The sequence below is a fragment of the Canis aureus genome, chromosome 16 (assembly GCF_053574225.1).
Source record: "Canis aureus isolate CA01 chromosome 16, VMU_Caureus_v.1.0, whole genome shotgun sequence".
Lineage (NCBI taxonomy): Eukaryota > Metazoa > Chordata > Mammalia > Carnivora > Canidae > Canis > Canis aureus.
Window position 1 is genome coordinate 37,730,678 of NC_135626.1, and position 20,544 is coordinate 37,751,221.

General features: G+C 45.2%; 1 protein-coding gene and 1 long non-coding RNA gene across 3 annotated transcripts; one reads left to right on the forward strand and one right to left on the reverse strand.

The window, feature by feature from the left end:
- The first annotated feature begins 60 nt into the window (after positions 1–60).
- LOC144286502 (uncharacterized) lies at positions 61–1,448 on the forward strand. Its single transcript, XR_013354539.1, has 2 exons — positions 61–808; positions 1,286–1,448. It is a non-coding gene; the product is annotated as an uncharacterized LOC144286502 (long non-coding RNA).
- Positions 877–19,622, reverse strand: CWC25 (CWC25 spliceosome associated protein). Of its 2 annotated transcripts, XM_077853023.1 has the most exons (11): positions 19,372–19,622; positions 17,198–17,283; positions 16,838–17,010; positions 11,825–12,061; positions 9,624–9,693; positions 8,807–8,934; positions 8,069–8,132; positions 7,238–7,434; positions 6,755–6,853; positions 3,184–3,345; positions 877–2,457 (listed from the first exon to the last, which is right to left on the reverse strand). In XM_077853023.1, exons 3-11 carry the CDS (start codon positions 16,870–16,872, stop codon positions 2,343–2,345), a joined length of 1,107 nt encoding a protein of 368 aa, XP_077709149.1. In that variant the 5' UTR covers positions 16,873–17,010; positions 17,198–17,283; positions 19,372–19,622; the 3' UTR covers positions 877–2,342. The 2 variants fall into 2 exon arrangements, with proteins under 2 accessions (XP_077709149.1, XP_077709147.1); XM_077853021.1 differs by lacking the exon at positions 17,198–17,283 and having other exon boundaries at positions 19,372–19,620.
- Positions 19,623–20,544: the final 922 nt, after the last annotated feature.

The following is a 20,544-nucleotide window of genomic DNA, read 5'->3' on the forward strand; positions in this document are numbered from 1 at the left end:
CGCCCCGCGCCCCGCCCCCACGCCCCGCCCCGCCCCGCCCCCGGGCGCTGCCGCCACCGCCCCGCCGTCACTAGGCTCGCTTCTCCCCGCCCGAGTGGTAGCGCCCGCCCCGGGGAGGCAGCGGCCGCCCCGCCCGGCCCTCCTCCCCGGGCCTGACAGAAACCAGGCTGGCCTGGAGACGCCTCAGAGCCCCGCACCGCAACGGGGAGGGGAGAAGGGCTGGGGCTAGGGTCGCTGTCTACCGCGGGAGAGTCCCCCTGTCCGGGTTCCCCTCCCCGCCCGCCAAAGCCCAGGCTTGGCTCTTTCCCTCAACCTGACGTGCCAAGATGGCGGCGGCGCCACAGCTCCGTAGGGGAGGAGGGGCGGGAATGCGAGGAGGGTGGGACGTACCATCCCACCCCGGGGGAGAGAGGCGGAACACAGCAGGGGGAAAAGGAAGTCCAGCCGGGAGAGCCAAGGAACGCCCCCTCGCTCCACCCGTGCGTGGATCTTCCCACTCCCCAGGACCGGGCGCGCACTCCAGCCGCAGGTCACGCCCCTTTCCCCCGGGGCCAATGACAGCCGCGGGCCGGGAGCCCTGGGATTTATGAATGGGTCCCGCACCCACCCACCGGCCGCTCGGCCCCCTCCCTCCAAAGCGTCGAGTTCAGAGACCGGCGGCACCTTCAGACACCTATTCTACAGCAGAGCATCGTAATCGTCTTATTCTCTGGTTCACTTCATGACATCTTTTGAGTAAACTGCCCACGCTTTGTTACATAATTCCTCTCGGACGAAGGATCTCCATACATGCCACACAAATTACGGGGTCAGTATTGTTCTGTACAGGAATTGTTTGTAAATTCGGTACTCAGCGCATGGTTGCTCTTTAAACACTTACAAAAATAAATGTAGCCTTTATTACCAAGTAATAAAATAAAAGACATAATTAGCATAGAGAAGCAGGATGAGGTGATTAAATGAATAACAAGTGTATGTTACTTTCTTTCTCTCTCTTCTTAAAACTGGGTTTTAAGTATTCCAGTGCCTGGCATCCTGAGTGCGCAAAAATATAAATCCAAATTCGTTTTAAGCAGAATTAGGGATTAGCAGAACAAGGAACTAACCCGGCTAATGTGTGGGTCAAGAAGGCCTAGGAGTTCATGGGTCAAATGAGGCTTCTGGTAAAACAGTAAAGGGAAAGGCGTAAAATTAGGAGACTGGTCCCACAAGTTTTAGGTCTTTGTTTTTGTTTTGGTTTGTTTTTTTTTTTTTAATTTTTTTTTTTTTTTTTTTATTATGATAGTCTCACAGAGAGAGAGGCAGAGACACAGGTAGAGGGAGAAGCAGGCTCCATGCACCAGGAGCCCGACGTGGGATTCGATCCCGGGTCTCCAGGATCGCGCCCTGGGCCAAAGGCAGGCGCCAAACCGCTGCGCCACCCAGGGATCCCGTTTTGGTTTGTTTTTTATACCTGACTAAAAAAATAGTAGCAAACTCCTGAAAATCTAGAATTAGAATAAGATTGTTACATGATAAAAAGGAAGCCATGAAATAAACCGCTTCCATTTTAAGAGCCAGGGTGGGAGCACACAAGTAATTTGGTCCTGACTCCTAAATCATTTGACTTCACCACTGCACTGCCCACATGGGAGACTGTAAGAAGGGTTAAAAGGATAGATACCCTGGATCCTATCTACAAACCCAAGCTTCTCCTAAACTAGCCAGACCCAGAGGGGAAAAATAGTTGATCTGCCTTACTGTAATTACTCAGTAACAAGATACAATATGGTTCCATGATATAGGTAAAGTCACTTACCAAACAAGATGTTCTCACGAAGCTAACTTTTTAAAAAGCATGTAAAAATCATACATTTATATACACATACACACTACACTTTTACAGTTCAAAAGATAGTCCAAATAGTTCAACAGCTCATTTAGTGCTTTTTTGTATTGTTTCCTTGTCCAGATTATTTGTCACCCCCCTTGTCTCTGCCCTAAGCTGATATACATTATCTACTAAATCAAGTAGATGTCCATTTATCCCACTAAGCACAATCTATCTGGCCAACTCCAGAGAGAGGCTTCTGAAAGGTACGGTCTACACCGAGGCACACAGTTGCCCACCTGTTAAAACCTACTTGGCACTCAGCAAAAGTTACTGAGGGTCCCATAAAGCGAGTCACACTGGTTCTCAAAGGAAGGAAGCTGTTTCAGGAATCACTGGAGGAGAGTCACTTTGAACAGTGGTGGTTTGCCAACTATGGAAGAAGTCACTTGAACTCTTATAAAGAGAATTTTTAAGGGATCAGCAGCCTCCCTGGAAAATTCAGGAAAACCAGCAGGAGAGGGAATAATTTTCATCTTTTCATAAAGTTCTTCTCCAGAGCTATTGAGGTTCTCTGTAGAGAGTAGATGTTCCGTTTCACCCGATCTTCCAGAGAGGAAGTAGATGCGCTCTCCAGCTTCATGCGGCTAGGAAGAGAAGATAGGAGAATAATAGGAGTAACAAATACTTGTCAACTGGTCAACTATCTGGCAGAATTAGAAGAAACAGGTTGCCATAAAACAGATCTAGAAACCCAAGCTCTTTTAAACCCATGTAGGTAATTTTTGAGTGGATTCCCATCTGGAACTCAATTTTACTTTATTTTTTTAAAGATTTTTATCTATTTATTCATGAGAGACACACACACACACAGAGAGAGAGAGAGAGAGAGAGAGAGGGGCAGAGACACAGGCAGAGAGAAGCAGGCTCCATGCAGGGAGCCCGATGTGGGACTCAATCCCGGGACTCCAGGATCACACCCTGGGCCAAAGGCATACAGCTCAACCGCTAACCTACCCAGGCATCCCGGGAACTCAATTTTTAAAGCAATATCCATCAGGGAAAAGTTATCTGTTTTGGAAAGCAAGTAAAGCTTCATTGGAAAAAGGCCTCTGGAGCCATGAGTTATTTAAATAAAAATCAAGGAGATTCAATGAAAATAACACTTCACTGCTCCTCCCTTCAAATGAGAAATATCCCAATGTCTGGCTAGATGCTGGGAGTAATAACAAAGGTTAGCTTGGAGGCTGATGTCCCAGTTCTCACCGCACAGACACAGAAAACACCAGGACACAATGAATGGATCAGCTGCCTAGCTGCCTCCTTGGGTCCACAGCCATGAAAGCTGTTAGGCAGCAAGAAGATGCACTCACTGAATAAATTTCCCATCTCGGGAGTCCAGCTTCTCCAGCCTCTGCTCCCATTCATCATCCTTAGCATGCCTCTTGAGGATGTTCAGCCTCTCTTCCTCCCGCCACTTGGCATTTTCCATCATCTCTTGACGTTTCCGCTCTAGTTCCTCTGATGAGAGCTTTCTGTTGAACACAAAAACCATCATATCAGGGCTGCTTCTCTCCCAGCAAAAAAATAAACACTATAGGGAGAACAGAAATCAGGTAGGACCCAGGTTCTCCATTCACCCAGCTCTTTCTATGGAAATGCCCAACCCAGAGCCACACTCGGCATGAGGTTCCTTCCTTCCTACTATCTTGGGCAGGTGGTTTCATCCAAATCCCAAACATTTGTAGTGAAGGATTTCATACTCTCAATAATATCTGGAGTGATTATTCTAAACATTAAATTCAAAATATTCCAATTGTTTGTTCACTGACTTATTTAAGAACACAGGACTAAGTTAGCCATGTGACTGTGGACCTCTACCATCCCCTCGCTGGAAATGCTTGGAAATTCATGGACATAGCCCAGGAGTATACCACTTTAGGAATAAGCTAGAAGCCAGATGTCTGAAGAATTCAGGTCAATTCAAGTTAACCTCAGAGAGTAATAGGTAGGTCTTCTTTCCTGGCACTCACTGCAAATGAAGTCAGAGCAAGAAGAGGAGGTAACGAACCAGTTCAATCACCATTTAACAAGGTTAGAAATCCAAATCCATTGTTTCTCAAATGGGTGTGATATACCCATGTAAAATATCACCCTTTAAGAGGAAAATAATTGGGGCACCTGGGTGGCTCAGTTAAACGTCTGCCTTTGGCTCAGATTATGATCCCAGGATCCTGGTCCATGGCCCTGCTCAGTGGGGAGCCTGCTTCTCTCTCTCCCTCTGCAACCCCCCCACCCCCCACTGCTCATGCTCTCACTCCCTCTCAAATAAATAAAATCTTAAAAAAAAAAAAAAGAGGAAAAATAATTGGTGGAGTCTCATAAGGGAGTGGAGCCCACTTTTGAGACAGAAACTTAAAACACTAAAACTTGACATTTAGTTGTCTATAGTGAAATGACAATGATCCATTTCAAAACTCCCACTAAATAAAATATACAAAACCACAAAGAGAATGGGAGAGGAGAGGACATTGGGTAAGAGATGTCTAAAAACTGTTGGAAGATGGAAGTGGATGAAGGAGTTGTAACTAGTTTTCACAGACTAAAGAAAACTCAATCCTGTGAAGTGCCAGACACTAATCAGAAGCAAAATCCAGGGAAGGCTCAGAGACTGCAGGCACCAAGTGGAGGATGGTGGTAGAGCTATAAACAAAGGGAATGATTTAAAGTCTGTATGAGAAGCAATTAAGACACCCCAAGTCCTCATGCCTAAGTTGGGGAAGCCAGTGACTGTTCTTCCAAACATCAACAGGAGACCATCCAAAAGAGACCGTTTTGGTAGTTTCTGAAGAACTAAGCCAGACAAGAACTCAGAAGTTTCAGGTGCATCAGGCATAGTAAAGAAAGCTGGCAGGGCCACCAGGGGTGAAAATAATGTCTCCCAAGATGTCAGCAGCCTGTTAGAGCCATCAGTCAGGCAACCAGAGGGTTTTTTCCTTCTATAGAAAATTTTTTTGGGGGGCAACCCTGGTGGCTCAACAGTTTAGCACCGCCTTCAGCCAGGGCGGGATTCTGGAGACCCGGAATTGAGTCCCATGTCAGGCTCCCTGCATGGAGCCTGCTTCTCCCTCTGCCTCTGCCTCTCTCTCTCTCTGTGTGTGTCTCTCATGAATAAATAAATAAAATCTTTTTTTTTTAATTTTTTTAAAGTTTACAATTAAAAATCTCACTCAGAGATAATGAATATATTACATTGATGAAAAGAGAAAGATGTTTATTTATTTATTTTTATTTTTTTATTTTTTTTAGAGAAAGATTTTTAAAATGGAACAATCAGAATGTAAAAGAGCTCTTGGAAATTAGGGAGGGGGTGCCTGGGTGGCTCAGTCCATTAAGTGCCTGATTCTTGGTTTTGACTCAGATCACAACCTCAGGGTCAAGGGATCAGCTTCAGGGGCTCTGCACTCAGAGCTCAGTGGGGAGTCTGCTTGAGATGCTCTCCCTATGACCCTTCCCTCACTCTTTCTCTAAAATAAGTAAATCTTTCTAAAATACATCTCTCTCTAAAATAAGTAAAATCTTTTTTAAAAATTATAAAAGTGCTATGTTGCCTATAAGAAATTTTGAAATTTCGAAAGCAATGAAAAATATTTAATTAAATAGGAATCCCACAAGACCCCCAAGAAATTTTACAAGAAAAAATAGTCTTGGGATGCCTTGGTGGCTCAGTGGTTGAGTGTCTGCCTTCGGCTCAGGGCATGATCCCGGAGTTCCAGGATCAAGACCCGTATTGGGCTCCCTGCATGGAGCCGGCTTCTCCCTCTGCCTCTGTCTCTGCCTCTCTTTCTGTGTTTCTCTAAATAAATAAATCTTAAAAAGAAAAAAGAAAAAAAAAAAAAAAAGAAAGAAAAAAGAAAAAGTCATCCCATAAAAATAGGTTTTTTTCCAAATTTTTAAAAAACATTTTATTTATTTATTTAAAGTGGGTTTTGTTTTGTTTTGTTTTGTTTTTTATTCATGAGAGACAGAGAGAGAGAGAGAAAGAGAGAGAGGCAGAGACACAGGCAGAGGGAGAAGCAGGCTCCATGCAGGAAGCCTGATGTGGGATTCAATCCTGGGACTCCAGAATCACACCCTGAGCCAAAGGCAGGTGCTAAACGCTGAGCCACCCAGGGATCCAAACATTTTATTTATTTATTTATGAGAGACACACAGAGAGAGGCAGAGAAAAAGGCAGAGGGAGAAGCAGGCTCCATGTAGGGAGACCGATGTGGGACTCAATTCCAGGTCCCCAGGATCATGCCCTGAGCCAAAGGCTAATGCTCAACCACTAAGCCACCCAGTCATCCCTGTTTTGTTTTGAATTTCATTTATTTATTCTGAGAGAGAGTAAGAGATATACAAGCGGGGAGAGGAGCAAAGGGAGAGAGAGAGAAAAATCTCAAGCAGACTCCACACTGAGCATGGAGCCCTAGGTGGGGCTCAATCTCATAACTGTGAGACCATGACCTGAGCCAAAATTAAGAGTCAGATGCTTAACGAACTGAGCCACTAAGGTACCTCAAAAGTCTCTTTAAATTGAGCATCTTACTACAAAAGAGAAGCTTTATCTTTATAGCTGTTAAGAAAGTCGTTTTAGGGGCACCTGGGTCACTCAGTCGGTTAAGCGTCTGCCTTTGGCTCAGGTCATGGGGTCCTGGGATCCAGCCTCGTATTGGGCTCCCTGCTCAGTGGGGATCCTGCTTCTCCCATTCCCTCTGCCTGATGCTCTCCCTGCTTGTGTTCTCTCTCTCTGTCAAATATATAAATTAAAAAAAAAAAAAAAAAAAAAAAGGCTGGTTTGGCAAGGAAAGGTGAGGTAGATTTTCCACTTGCCCCGGTTTGAGCCACTCCTGGACTTAAGCCTGCAGAGTCTGCAGTTCACCTCTGGGGCTCCTGACTCACCTGGTGTATCCGGGAGCGTGCCGCCTTTGGTAGACCTCTTTTCTGGGCGATGGGCTCTTAGTTCGGCCTCTCTCTCTCCTGTTTACCTTAGAGTTGTGCCTGTGACAGACACACAGAGGGCAGAGAGGAGAAAAGCCTTTTTAATACAGGGGCTTTTATCATGTCCCTCAGATAACTGGAGAAAAGCTAACAGTCTTAGAATTATAATCCAGATTGAAGAGAACAGAGGGCAGAAGTGGAAGAAAAACAAACACATAAAGATTTATAAGATTTGATATTGAACTCCCTCCAAAGATTCCACATATCTAAATATGTAGTTCTAGGAGCCTGAGCTTTACATTGAGGTGGGGAGGGGACAATATATAAAGGAAATAAAGCAAAGACATTTAGAAAAATTAACAAACAGACATCAGTAAAAGCAAGTATCTGCTGTAACCAGCCCCCGCATTTACAGGCCATTTCCCAGTGAATTCCCACACTCACGGTTTGCTTGGCCTCGGGGACCGTGACCTTCTGCCTGGGTCCCGGGACCCTGCTTCCCTGGTGCTCTTCTTGTTGGCATGTCTGGGGGGTGAGTGGGAGGAGCTTCTGGACCTGGAATGATTCCTCAACCCGTGCATTCCCTTTTGCTTGGCCATTAAAGAACTCTGTACTCCCTGGCTATGACAGGGGTCCCTGATCTGCAGCATCAAGGAAAAGAAAAAAAGGTATTCACAGGAAAATCTGCAGCTCAGGAGAAAAGGCAGCAATACAAGGAAATGACATAAGCACTGAGGTTAAGAAGCCAACTAGGCGTACCGATCCTATCACACAGCTACCACAGAGAACCACTCAAAGTTAGCAGCCAAGTTCTCTGCAGAATCCCCTAAGAGAACGGACGCCACCAGCCACCTGCACTCTGCTGACTCTTCAGCACAGCCTGGGCAGCACCAAGAGACAAGGGGAGACAAGGAGAACAAGGCCTAAGGTTAAACCTACTAAGGAAAAAAGGAATCCAGAGGGATGTCCATCTGTCAAAAGTCATCGACCTGGAAGCTTAAAATGCCTGCATTCCATGTAAATTATCTGCAGAGGACCAGACAGAATGGCAACAGGCCCCACTGCTGGGTTAGGCTCTGCGCTCAGAGGGCTCTCAGCCCGGTCAGAGACTACGGGATAAGGAACAGGCCAGCTCCCCAGAAGCCCCCACCCTGGCTGCCCAAACTTCCCTTCCCTTATGTCTGATTGGCTGCTAGAAATGCTCTCTGTCCAAAAACGCTCTTGAGTTAACACGTTCTATAGCCCACAGTCACTCCGAGAAGCTCACATCCTTACCTGTAAGCCATATCCAGAGGCTTTGGACAACACAGAGGAAGAATCTGCCAACTTCTTTTGAGATCTAAGGGATTAAGACAGTCATTGAAAAAGGTAACGCATAAAGGTCCAGGGTAAGTCTCTTGTGCTGAAATGTGCTTCCTGCTTCAAACGTGACCTTTCCCACTTCCATGATCACTCAGGAGCGTGGCTCTCTATTTGGACTCTCTCTGCTGGAAGACGCACCAGCACAGTCATGTTTTTCCTGTGAAAACCCGTGGGCCTAGCTTTTCAGCCTCAGTGCCTGAACACGTTCTCCTCCTCACCTCGTGCTGCTATTCCAGGGACTGAGAGTGAGTCAGCAGTGACAATGCTCACTGCTCCCACAGAGAAGACACACAGAATGGGCCCAGATGGGCCCATTAATGCACTTTAAAAAAAAAAAAAAAAAAAAAAAAGGCCTACATAAAATCCACTTCCACTTTGGAGGAGTCACGAGCAGAGATGAAAGTCACATCTAGGATGTCTGCACCAAGACCTGCAAGGCTATGGTCAGCTCTGTCCAGAGCAATGCCAAGACCTCCAAAGAACTCTAGTGTTAGATGGCAAGTTTTGTGGACATGGTGAGCCCACATATGAGTGCTCACCATTGCAACCTCAGTGCCTGGCAGTTCCCAGCATAGAGCGGGGCATCCATGACTATCTGGAGAATGAATGAGTCAATGAGTCAATGAAGGAGGCCCGCCTCCACACACTCACCTCCCCCGACCGCGCTCATCCTCGCTACTGCAACCATCACTACTTGAGCTTCTGTGCTTATGTTTCTTGTGCTTCTTTTTCTTTTCCTTCTTTTTCTTCTTCTCCTTTTTTTCCAGGCTCATTTGCAACTAGAAAACAGCCAGAACACAGCCATATAGGATCACTGAGATCCTGTCAGTCCCTCGGAAGGGCCTGGTTTATACACAAACTACCTGACTGTGCCTCTGGGTCTACAGGGGTCCAAGATGCCATCAGAGCTTCCCTGTCAACAAGAGGGGCAAGTCTTAACCCCGGCAGTACACAGACACCCCCTAGACTACTGAACAGAATCTCTGGTGGCTGGGGCTAGGAACTGGTATTTTAAACCATCCCTAGAACTAATGCCTAGGAATTTCCAACTGTCAAAAGAACGCCAACTCCCCTGAAAGCAATCGGGGACTGCAAGATCAATTTTACATTTCCCTTACCAACTAATCCAAAACACAATCGCATGACTTGTCACGTGAATGATAAATGGGCCCTAGAGGCTTGATAACACCTGATCTCCTGAACACACTGTATGATCAGGACTTCACAGGCACATCCCATACTCCTTCTTTTCTAAAACAAATGACATCATATGGTGCTTTTCCAACCAAACAACATAAGAGGAAATCAAGCTTAATTAAGCTTGACAAGGAAGATTGCATAAAATCACCAGGAGAAGGTCTCTTAAAGTCAAAATTTAAAAGCCATTCTGTTTTCCCTCTCATAAGAGGGAATGGAGAGAAGTTCTCATGTAAAGTAGTTACAAGACCCTCTTTGATGCATTGCTTACCAATTCTTTGATTTTCTTCATTTTTACAGGATTATTCAACACTTCTCTTTTTTTCTCCTCCTCTTTCTTCCTAAAATAAAAGAAAAAAGAGGAAATTATAAAAAAGTCCTACTCTCATTTATTGCTACTAAGGGTAAACTGGTCAGCCTTCATGGAAAACAACTGGACAACACTTATCACAGCGTGCACACTCTTTAATCATATAAATTCTTCCATAAGAATTTGTTACTGTAAGGATATAATCAAGGAAGGTCCCTACAAAGCTGTCCATATTATAACAATTAAAATTTGGAAACAAGTTAGGGACCCAGTAAGAAAGCATATAAATTACGGTATATTCACACAATACAGACACACACAAAAAAATATTCTAAAAGCACAGTTAGTGATACAGAAAGATGTTTGCTATATATAACTAGGTTTAAAAAAAGTTTATAAAATAATATATATATAAACACATCAATGTTTAGAGCAGCATTATTTGCAATAGCCAAAAGGTGAAAATAACCCAAATGTCCATTGACAGATGAAGAGACAAACAGAATGTATATAATGGAGTATTATTTAGCCTTAAAAAAGAAGGAGGGGTGCCTGGGTGGCTCGATCCGTTGCACTCATTTTTAGCTTGGGTCAAGTCTCAGGGTGGTGGTACTGAGCCCCTCACTCAGCTCCCCACTCAGCAGGGAGTCTGCTTGAGGTTTTCTCTCCCTCTCTGTCCCTGTCCCTGCATGTGTGCACTCTCTCTCTAAAATAAGTAAATATAAGTCTTTAAAAAACAAAAAAAGGAAAGAAATTCTGATACATGCTACAACATGAACCATGAAGACATTCTGCTGAGTTAAATAAGCCACAAAAGGATAATTATTCTGTAATTTCACTTATGTGAGGTTCCTAGAGTTGTCAAACTCATGAACACAGAACCTGGAATGGTGGTTCCCCGGGGCTGGGGGAGGGGGAAACATGGATTTCATGTTTCATGGTTAAAGAATTTCAGTTTTGCAAGGTGAAAAACTCCCAAAGATGGGTGGTGCTGAGACACCTGGGTGGCTCAGCAGTTGAGCATCTGCCTTCAGCCCAGGGCACAGTCCCAGGGTTCCAGGATTGAGTCCTGCATCAGGCTTCCTGCAGGGAGTCTGCTTCTCCCTCTGCCTATGCCTCTGCCTCTCTCTGTGTATCTCTCATGAATAAATAAATATAATCTTAAAAAAAAAAAAAAGATGGGTGGTGCTAATGGTTGCATAACACGGTGAATGTACACAGAACTGTACACTTAAAAGTGGTTAAGACTGTAAATTTTGTTATGTTTTATCTTACCATGACTAAGGTAATTAAGAAGCTGACAAAAGGAGGAGAAATATTTGCATATATATATATACACACACACACACACACACACACACAGTACCTTTATATACGGCTATGCAATGTCTTTATTATGTAAATAACCTTAAAATTGTTTTCAAAATTAAAAATATGACAAATGTTTTCGATGTTCAATTTTATATACCTGAAATAAAATGCTACAAATTATTATTTTTTTTTAATTTATTTATGATAGTCACAGAGAGAGAGAGAGAGAGAGAGAGAGGCAGAGACACAGGCAGAGGGAGAAGCAGGCTCCATGCACCAGGAGCCTGATGTGGGATTCGATCCCGGGTCTCCAGGATCGCGCCCTGGGTCAAAGGCAGGCGCCAAACCGCTGCGCCACCCAGGGATCCCAAAATGCTACAAATTAAACCAAAAAAATTAGTATACACAGCATGAGTTGGCACTCAAAATGCAACTCTACTTTGATATAGTATATATTAGGGTTTCAAGGAAGATTCTAAGGTTTCTTTTTAAAAGGTTCTGCTGTACAAAAAAAAGAGGGGTTGGGGGAGGCAGAAGGACTGCTCACTGACCTATCCCACTCTATACATATCCTCACATTTCCAAGAAGCTGCCAGCCTTTCTCACCTTGCTTTTAACTCTTATTTTTGTTCAAGGGTCAAAGGCAAATGAATAATCTGGTCTGGTCTGGTCCACTTGCCATAGTCCTATCACATGGCCTAGATAAGACACACTTGATGGATCCTCCTTCCCAACATCAGGGAGCCCAAATGGAAACAAATCCTTTTACAGGGCAGACAAAAGCCAAGAGGAAACCAGCTATGAAAAAACAACAACAACAACAACAACCCTTCCCACCCTGTTATCAGTACCTGATGATGAAGAGTGGGTCCTCCCGGATTTTGCTGGCCATGTCAAGAAGGGAATTAGCACCGGAAGGAGCAAAAATAGAGCCTGGGAGTAGTCCTGTTTCCGAAGAACAGCCTGCCTCCTTCTCCTCCATCTTCTCAAAAACATACTTGTCAATGGGACGCCCCAGCAAGTACTCATCACGGTTTACCATCCCACCAGGACCCTGATACATCCAATCCAATTTTTCTTCTTTTTTCCTAGTTCGAGACAAAAAATACAATCAAAGGAAATGTAGATTCTTGAAGACCTGCACATACAACCTGAACACAAGGTAGAGGACTCCAGCTGGTCAGAGCAAGACTCATTCTCCAGGCATCTAGCAGGGGCTAAACACTGGGCTCCACGTGGCACGCAAGAAGAAATGATGCTTGTCGGCATGGGGCTCATCATTCAGTGAAGACATCGTTTCCACACACTTAAGCCATTTATGTGGAAAGAGTATCTCTCAACCTGGGGCAGGACATTTGCTCAGGGCTTCTTAAGCCTCCTTTACAAAGCCTTTATATTATGCTTTCATTTTGAGGATAATATGAAACAATAGATTCTGGGTCATCTCATTATCAAGAACAATTTCAATGACCACATATGCAGTTGTGTGAAGTGTGTTTTGGTGTGTATGGTCACATGTGCACAAGCATGCACTAATTCTACACTTGAGAAGATAAGGAGAAAAGATCAGAGATAACCAAATAAGTAAATTATGCTTTCAAGCCAAAAGAGAGGGGCCAAGTATGTCCAATATTTGCCAAACAAATACTGCCCGGTGGTTCTGAGAGAAAAAAGTGGTGGGAAAATGGAACCCTCACACAACAGACAGTAAAGGCATGCTGAATTCACAAGTGCATGTGTTAAAGCAGCCAACATATCATTCACACTGAAAGCAGCAAAGTAGTTTCATCAAAACAGCATCAACTGTAACATCAAATTCAACACTTTTTGAATATGCTTTTTTAACATTTGTGTATATATTTTTGCTTAAGATTATATAACAATTAAGGACATCTGGGTGGTTTAGCGGTTTGGCGCCTGCCTTCAGCCCAGGGTGTGATCCTGGAGCCCCGGGATCAAGGCCCACATCAGGCTCCCTGCATGGAGCCTGCTTCTCCCTCTGCCTGTGTCTCTGCTCCGCCGCCCCCCCCAGCCGTGTGTGTCTCTTATGAATAAATACATAAAATCTTTTAAAAAAATTTTTTTAAAGATTATATAACAATTATGAACATAAAGAATATCTTCCTAAGTTATGTCTTTGGACACTCTTAATAAGATTTTAGGGAACGCCTGGGTGGCTCAGTAAGTTAAGCATCTGCCTTCAGCTCAGGTCATGATCCCAGGGACCCTAGGTTTGAGCCTCAGGGGCTCTCTGCTCAGTGGGGAGTCTGTTTCTCCCTCTCCCTCTGCCTGCTACTCCCCCTACTTGTACACATACACATTCTGTCAAATAAATAACTAAAATCTTTAAAAAACAGAATATTTTATTTTTTAAAGATTTCATTTATTTATTCATGAGAGACATACAGAGAGAGAGAGAAAGAGGCAGAGACACAGGCAAAGGGAGAAGCCCACTCCCTACAAGGAGCCCAATGTGGGACTCGATCCCAGGTCTCCAGGATCAGGCCCTGGGCCAAAGGTGGCACTAAACCGCTGAGCCACCCAAGCTGCCCAAAATAAGAATATTTTAAAACAGGGGCGCCTGGGTGGCTCAGTCAAATGTCTGACTCTTGATTTCAGTTCAGGTCCTGATCTCAGGGCCTGACATCAGGCTCCACGCTCAGCATGGAGTTTGCTTGAGATTCTCCCTTTCCCTTGCCCTCTGTCCCTCCCACTCATGCCATCTCTCTCTCTAAAATAAATAAAGTCTTAAAAAAAATAAAATGATCTATAGATTTTTGTTATGGCTATAACCAGGTTCTCAATTGAGGCTGCCCATTAGGATCCCATCTTTAAAATCTTCTAAGAACAGGGGATCCCTGGGTGGCTCAGCGGTTTAGTGCCTGCCTTTGGCCCAGGGCGTGGTCCTGGAGTCCCGGGATCGAGACCCACACTGGGCTCCCTGCATGGAGCCTGCTTCTCCCTCTGCCTGTGTCTCTGCCTCTCTCTCTCTCTCTCTCTGTCTCTCATGAATAAATAAATAAAATCTTAAAAAGGGCAACCCAGGTGGCTCAGTGGTTTAGCGCCACCTTCAGCCCAGGGTGTGATCCTGAAGACCCGGGATCGAGGCCCACGTTGGGCTCCTTGCATGGAGCCTGCTCCTCCCTCTGCCTGTGTGTGTGTCTCTCTCTCTCTCTCTCTCTCTTTTTTTTTTTTTTTTTAAGATTTTACTCATTTTATTTATTCATGAGAGACACAGAGAGAGAGAGGCAGAGACACAGGCAGAGGGAGAAGCAGGCCCCATGCAGGGAGCCCAATATGGGACTTGAGCCTGATGTGGGACTTGATCCCGGGTCTCCAGGATCAGTCCCCAGGCTGAAGGCGGCGCTAAACCGCTGAGCCACCCGGGCTGCCCTCTGCCTGTGTCTCTGCCTCTCTCTCTGTGTGTGTCTCTCGTGATATATAAATAAAATCTTAAAAAAAAAAAAATCTTTAAAAAAAAGCCTGTTTTAAAAAAATAAAATAAAATAAAATCTTCCAAGAACACTCTAAGTGAAAAGATTGAGAAACACTGGTATAGACCACTTTATAGAACACATAATTTCCTAGCATTATCAGTAAACCCTATAGCAACACTATTGCAAAAGAAAGATTTGGACATCCAGGATATATGTGGATTAAGGTTTCTAATTGTTCAGAGAGATGCATTACAAACACAGGAAAGATTATTTGACCCATGGAAGTTAATCACTACATAGTAAAAAGTTCTTACTGGCATTTTATAGGATAAATTAAAACCATGCCACTGTGCAAACAGCTATACAAAGCCATGAGACAAGCAAATGATTAAATACATTTGCAAGTAAAGACCAAAAAAAAGGACATACATGCTAACATTTGTGTTTTATAAAGTTGGAGGATATATGAGGGGGAAATCAATCAATCAATCAACTTCCTCCTATTCACAACAGATAAGCAGGCATGAGGATCAGCCATGGATAAACATTTAGCTCCCTGCTCTGGAGCTGTTCAACTATACTCCCACCTCATTAACTAGATTCTGCAAAGCCCAAATTTCTGATACATTAGGTATATGATGTGTAATACTTTGCTGAATAAGAATTTCAAAGGGTGCTTTGTACCTGGCTGGCTCAGTCAGAAGAGCATGTGACTCTTGATCTTGGGGTCTGTGAGTTTGACCCCCATGTTGGGTGTAGAGATTATATTAAAATAAAATCTTTAAAAAATTTTTTTTCCAAAATAATCTTTTACTTTTGGTTAGTGGGAAAGCAAATTCCTGACTAATGAGTACTGAATCTAAAATTGGTATCTGTTTTAAAATCAAGGGTTCACAAAATCTAAAGTTTCCCATAGGGGATCCCTGGGTGGCGCAGCGGTTTAGCGCCTGCCTTTGGCCCAGGGCGCGATCCTGGAGACCCGGGATCAAATCCCAAGTCAGGCTCCCGGTGCATAGAGCCTGCTTCTCCCTCTTCCTGTGTCTCTGCCTCTCTCTCTCTCTCACTGTGTGCCTATCATAAATAAATAAAATAAAATAAAAATAAATAAATAAATAAATAAAGTTTCCCATAGAACCATGTGTGTGCACCTTATAAGCTGCTCAGGAATTAATCTGAATGTGTGAAATGTATTTACACAAAATTATAATGTAGGTGCCTGGCTAGAGAAAGCAATTCCTGATCTTAGAGTTGTGAGTTTGAGTCCCACGATGGAGCAGAGTTTACTTTAAAAAAAAGAAAGAAAAAAACCCCCACGTTTTAAAAACTGTAAAGTAAATAATTTACATAAACTATATAAAGTAAAATAACTTAATGTATGTCTATGGATAAAAAACCATAAAAGTTCATTCCCTTATCTCATTTGATGTATTATGGTCATAAATAAATTTTATTCTACTTAAAAATTCTAAAACGTTATTTTAAAACATTCCAAGTTTCGCACTTGAGTCAGAATGGCCTTCTTCCCAATCCAATATCCTGAAAGAATATGATTGTCACCATGCCTAAGTTCCATAACGGCATTTCCATGTAGAAGTTTGACACAGACACACAACACTGCAAGTCACAGATCCTCTTGTCATGAAGTATTAAGGAAAAGCCCTAGATATCCAATGGGGAGAGTATGCCATACACCACTCCAGGGACTTGCTCACAAGGACATGAACAGGAGAATGACAGTACAGATTACTCGATTTTAGTCTATGGGCTGTTTTCACTAAACTTAAGAATACACTGTACATTTTATGCCTTTTATTTTTCTCAGAATACATTTGCTCCTGCCTCATTTTATGAGATGGATACATTAACGAGTATCTGCTACTCCTATCCTATATTATATACGAGGAAATTAAAGCCGGGTGAAACTGAGTGGGACTGTCCACAGTCACAACTTTTACTGACAGACGCCACCCACTTGCTTCCATGAGACCTCACTGCCACTGAAAATGAGTCTGCAGTACATAAACAAACAAAAGGAGGACTGAGGCTGAGACACACACTGAGAAGCAGGGGAGAGGCATGGCATGCTTATTTGTCGATCACCTACCATGAGCTAGGCCTACCCTAAGCCCTTTCTTTACATATTATCTCATCTGATCCTCCCCACACCTTGAGAATTGGGTACTCTCACTCCCCCAGTTCTAGAGGTAACTGAGGCCCCCCCCACCAACTAGCTCCCAGCTACACCGTTAAGCTAGGACACACAAAGCCAGCCTTAGAGCCTGGGTCAGACTGACTCCAAAACCCATGCTCTTAGCCAGCAGTTCTATAGCAAAAGGATGATGCAGTGGCAGGCCAGCCTCATGGTGCCCTATGTACCAGGACAGCCACAGACCCACTGCCCCGCTGCGGCCTCAGCTTCTTACTCACTTGACAGCCCCGACATCCTCAGCATAGCGCTGCATCTCTTCCCGGGCCCTCTCCTCCCGCAGCTCCCGCTGTAGCTCCTCGATCTTCTTCCGCTCAGCCTCATGCTTCTGCTCAGCCTTCCACACCTTTTCCACATTGCGGAGGGTCTGTGGGTGCCAGCTCTTCTTCAGATTCTGTGAATGAAAGGAGGGAGAAAACAATGCAGGGGGTGAGGGTGGGCCCCCCTCCCCATATTCCATTTGTGCCAAAGCAGACATCTAAGGGCAAGATGTCCTTCATAATGGCAAGAATGGCACCCAATTATTTCTTGCACGTATGGGGGTTTTGTTCAAGTACATAAAGCTTCAGGATAGAACATGCCTTTTCTGGATTCCTTTGAACACTTTTAGCTTGAAATGCTTATGGATCAGACTTCACGAATGAGCAGAGGGGTGGGAAGGTAAACTCTGAAAGGCAAGAGAACTCAAATGTGTTTAGCAGGGGACAATCGTTTTTATGAACACAATCTTCTTCTCCTTGAGTCCAGTTAACCAGCCTTAACCTTGCATAGTTTATGACCCCACCAAATACCTCTTTCAGTCTTCCTTCCTGGGAATCTCCCCTTAGTTCTGATCTCTCCTTCACGCTGCACCACTGAAGTACCTCAAAAATGCTTCCCCTCTCCCTCCTCCCCACAAGCCACTGCTTTATTTCAGCTTCCAACCAGGGAAGGGGGGAAGAAGTGATCTCTAATGACAATTACAATTTAGCCTAGTGATGCAGGAAGCAAGGAGGAGCAGGGTAGATTTCCAGAGGGAAGAGCACACACAACTGCAGGCTCAGTGGGGAGAAAGAACATAGCACAAATGATTCCATGTGGCTAAAGATAGCATGCAAGGAAAAAAAAAAGATAGCATGTAAGATAATGATGAGGGTCCAAGACAACTAAGAAAGGAAAAGAATAAGGGCCTTTGAAACCGTGTTAAAGGTGTGGGCTTTCTCCTGTAAACAAGAAGAAACACTAAACAGTAATATGCAGGTGACGGGCATGACTACCTATTGCGTTTTTTTTTTTTTAAGATTTTACTTATTTATTCATGAGAGACACACAGAGAGAGAGGCAGAGACACAGGCAGAGAGAAAAGCAGGCTCCATGCAGGAAGCCTGATGTGGGACTCGATCTCAGGACTCCAGGATCACACCTGGGCAGGTGCTTAACTGCTAAGCCACCCAGGCGTCCCCTAGTTATTGTGTTTAGAATGAACTGGAGAGAGCAGAGATTGAGGACCAGGAGACCAGTTAAGAGGCCTAATGAGAAAACCTACACAAGGTACCTGCCATGTAGAAGGTATTCAGTTAATGACGGCTCTTTTCTTTCCTTTCTCTTTTCCGCCTTGTCCTTCTTTTCCCTTCATCGTGTCAGTCCCCTACCCACTCAGTCCCCTACCCCGACCCCATCCCTGCCCTATCCTACTGGTCTTTCTCTCCCTCCTTCAATATGGGTGATTTTGCCCCCTAGGGTAAATGTCCAGAGACAATTTTGGTTGTCCCAATCAGAGGAGAAGAGTGCTACTGGCATCCAATGGCTGGAGGCCAAGGATGCTACTAAACATCCTACAATGCATAGGACCACCACCCACCCAACCACACACAAGGCAAAACAAAGAAGTATCCAACCCAAAATGTCAATAGTGCCAAGGCTGAGAAACCTGAATTACAGCTTTCCTGTCTCTTAATGCAGTTACCTGAAGAATACACTACATTACATGAATCTTGGAGTCTTGGAAAGCATTCTAATCAACAACCCCTGACAAACTCTAATATAGATACTGGATAGGTGGCTAATTTGATCTATTTGCTGATTCAATCAGGGACACTTTAAACAGGTTAGCATCTTTCCGATCTTGCACCATGCTCCTGTGGGTCCTCTGCCCTACGGAGGGCTTCAGCACACTACAAATGAACTATACAGTTCAAGAGAAATTGCCACATGACTTATACTAAGTGCTATAAATTAAGAAGAAAACTGTCACTACAAATCAGAATGCAGCATTGAAGGAGAAGTGGAGACAGAAAAGTGGACATGTAGAAGAGTTCTTCAGGTTTGAAATAGAAATGGCTCAAGGGCTTAGAGAATGGGGCAGCACGACACTCCCACTACAGCCCAAAACAAGGCTCAACTCCCAGCTGAGGAAGAGAGAAGGGTCCCAAGATGCACAAAATAAAGCCTGCTCGACTCGGTATCTGTCTCCTTTCCGAGGCATGGTTCCAGCACCACCACCCCCTCCTGGCCCTTCCCAGAATTTCCAGGCGTAAGGCCCCCCCCTCCAACAAACACACAAACATCAGCCGGCACCGTTGGCGACACGCTTCGCACACCTTCCCAAGTCTCCGCCCGGTCCCTCCATGGCCACAGAGACCGGTGCCTTCTCCAAGGCTACGGCTCCCTTCTCTCGAAAGCCGTGGTCACCCACTCCCACACCCTCCAATTTCCGTCCCCAGCCCCCGGTCAATCTCCGGCTCCGTCCTCCCCCGCCCAGGCCTAGCTCACTTACCAGATCTCCGCCCCCCATGACGGCGGCGAAGTTTCCTCTCTCGCCGCGAACCTGGAGGGCTCAGGCGGAATCAAGAGGAAACGTAGAGAAAGAGATCAGCTGCGACCTCCCCGGATTTCGGAGGCCACCGGCTGCCACTTTTACTGCCCGACCTAGAGCCCACTTCCGGGAGGGCGTCCTATTACTGCGTCGGCGTCGCGCGACGATGACGTTGAATAGTCTGTCGCGCAGCGCGAGGGTAGCGCCACGGGCAGTCTCGTGGTTTGGGGCCCAGATCTCGCGGCGCTCGCGGTCCCGTTTTGGACTCCTCTGCTGGAGCCTCACCCGGTTTCGGGAAAGCTGCGTTGAGACCGCGCCGGTCCACTTACAGGGGGCTCCGCCCCGCCGTCCGTTGCCATGGCAGCGTGCCAGGACGTTCACCCCGCCCCCCACAGGCTGCACCCCGCTTCTCCTCGCGAGGCTCGGCTACTGTTTTAGCTGGTTCGCCTCCCCCGGCACGCACGCCCACACACCGGCCGTGTAGAAACGCTTCCCACACCTGCACTCCTCCCCGACCTCCGCGCAGGGTCAACTCCCTGAGTCCCGGCCTGGTTTACCGAGTGAGGTGGAAAGCATCCAGCGGAGATTGCATCAGCTCCCCTGCACCAGACTTTGATTATTTTTTTATTGGGTGAGATCTCTACCCAAAACGTAGGGCTCGAATTCAGGACCCTGAGATCAAGAGCCAAGCTCTACTGTCTGAGCCAGCCAGGCCCCAGGTCACCAGCCTTTTAGATGCGCTCAATTGACCCTTTAAGAAAACAAAACAAACGAAAACAACCACGTCTTTCCCCCCAGCTGTTTCACTCTGTCTTATTAACCAAACTTTAAATGGGCTGCCTCCACTCAGGAGACAAGGTGCCTCCCTTTCATCTTCTGCTTAACCTCAACCCTCCACTTAACTATTTTTCCCCCATAATCTTCAGTAATCCCCCCGCCCCGATTTAAGTCAAAAGCCACATTGCATCCCCATTTGACCTCCCCTAGCCTTGAAAGGTATTGAGGACAACGCTCCCCTCTTTGAAACACTTTGCCCATGACTTGTCTGCACCACTCTCTAGGGTTTTGTTTTATTCCCTACTCCCTTCTCAGGGAACATTTTGTTTCTACTTCATTTTGCCTCTTCATCTTGCT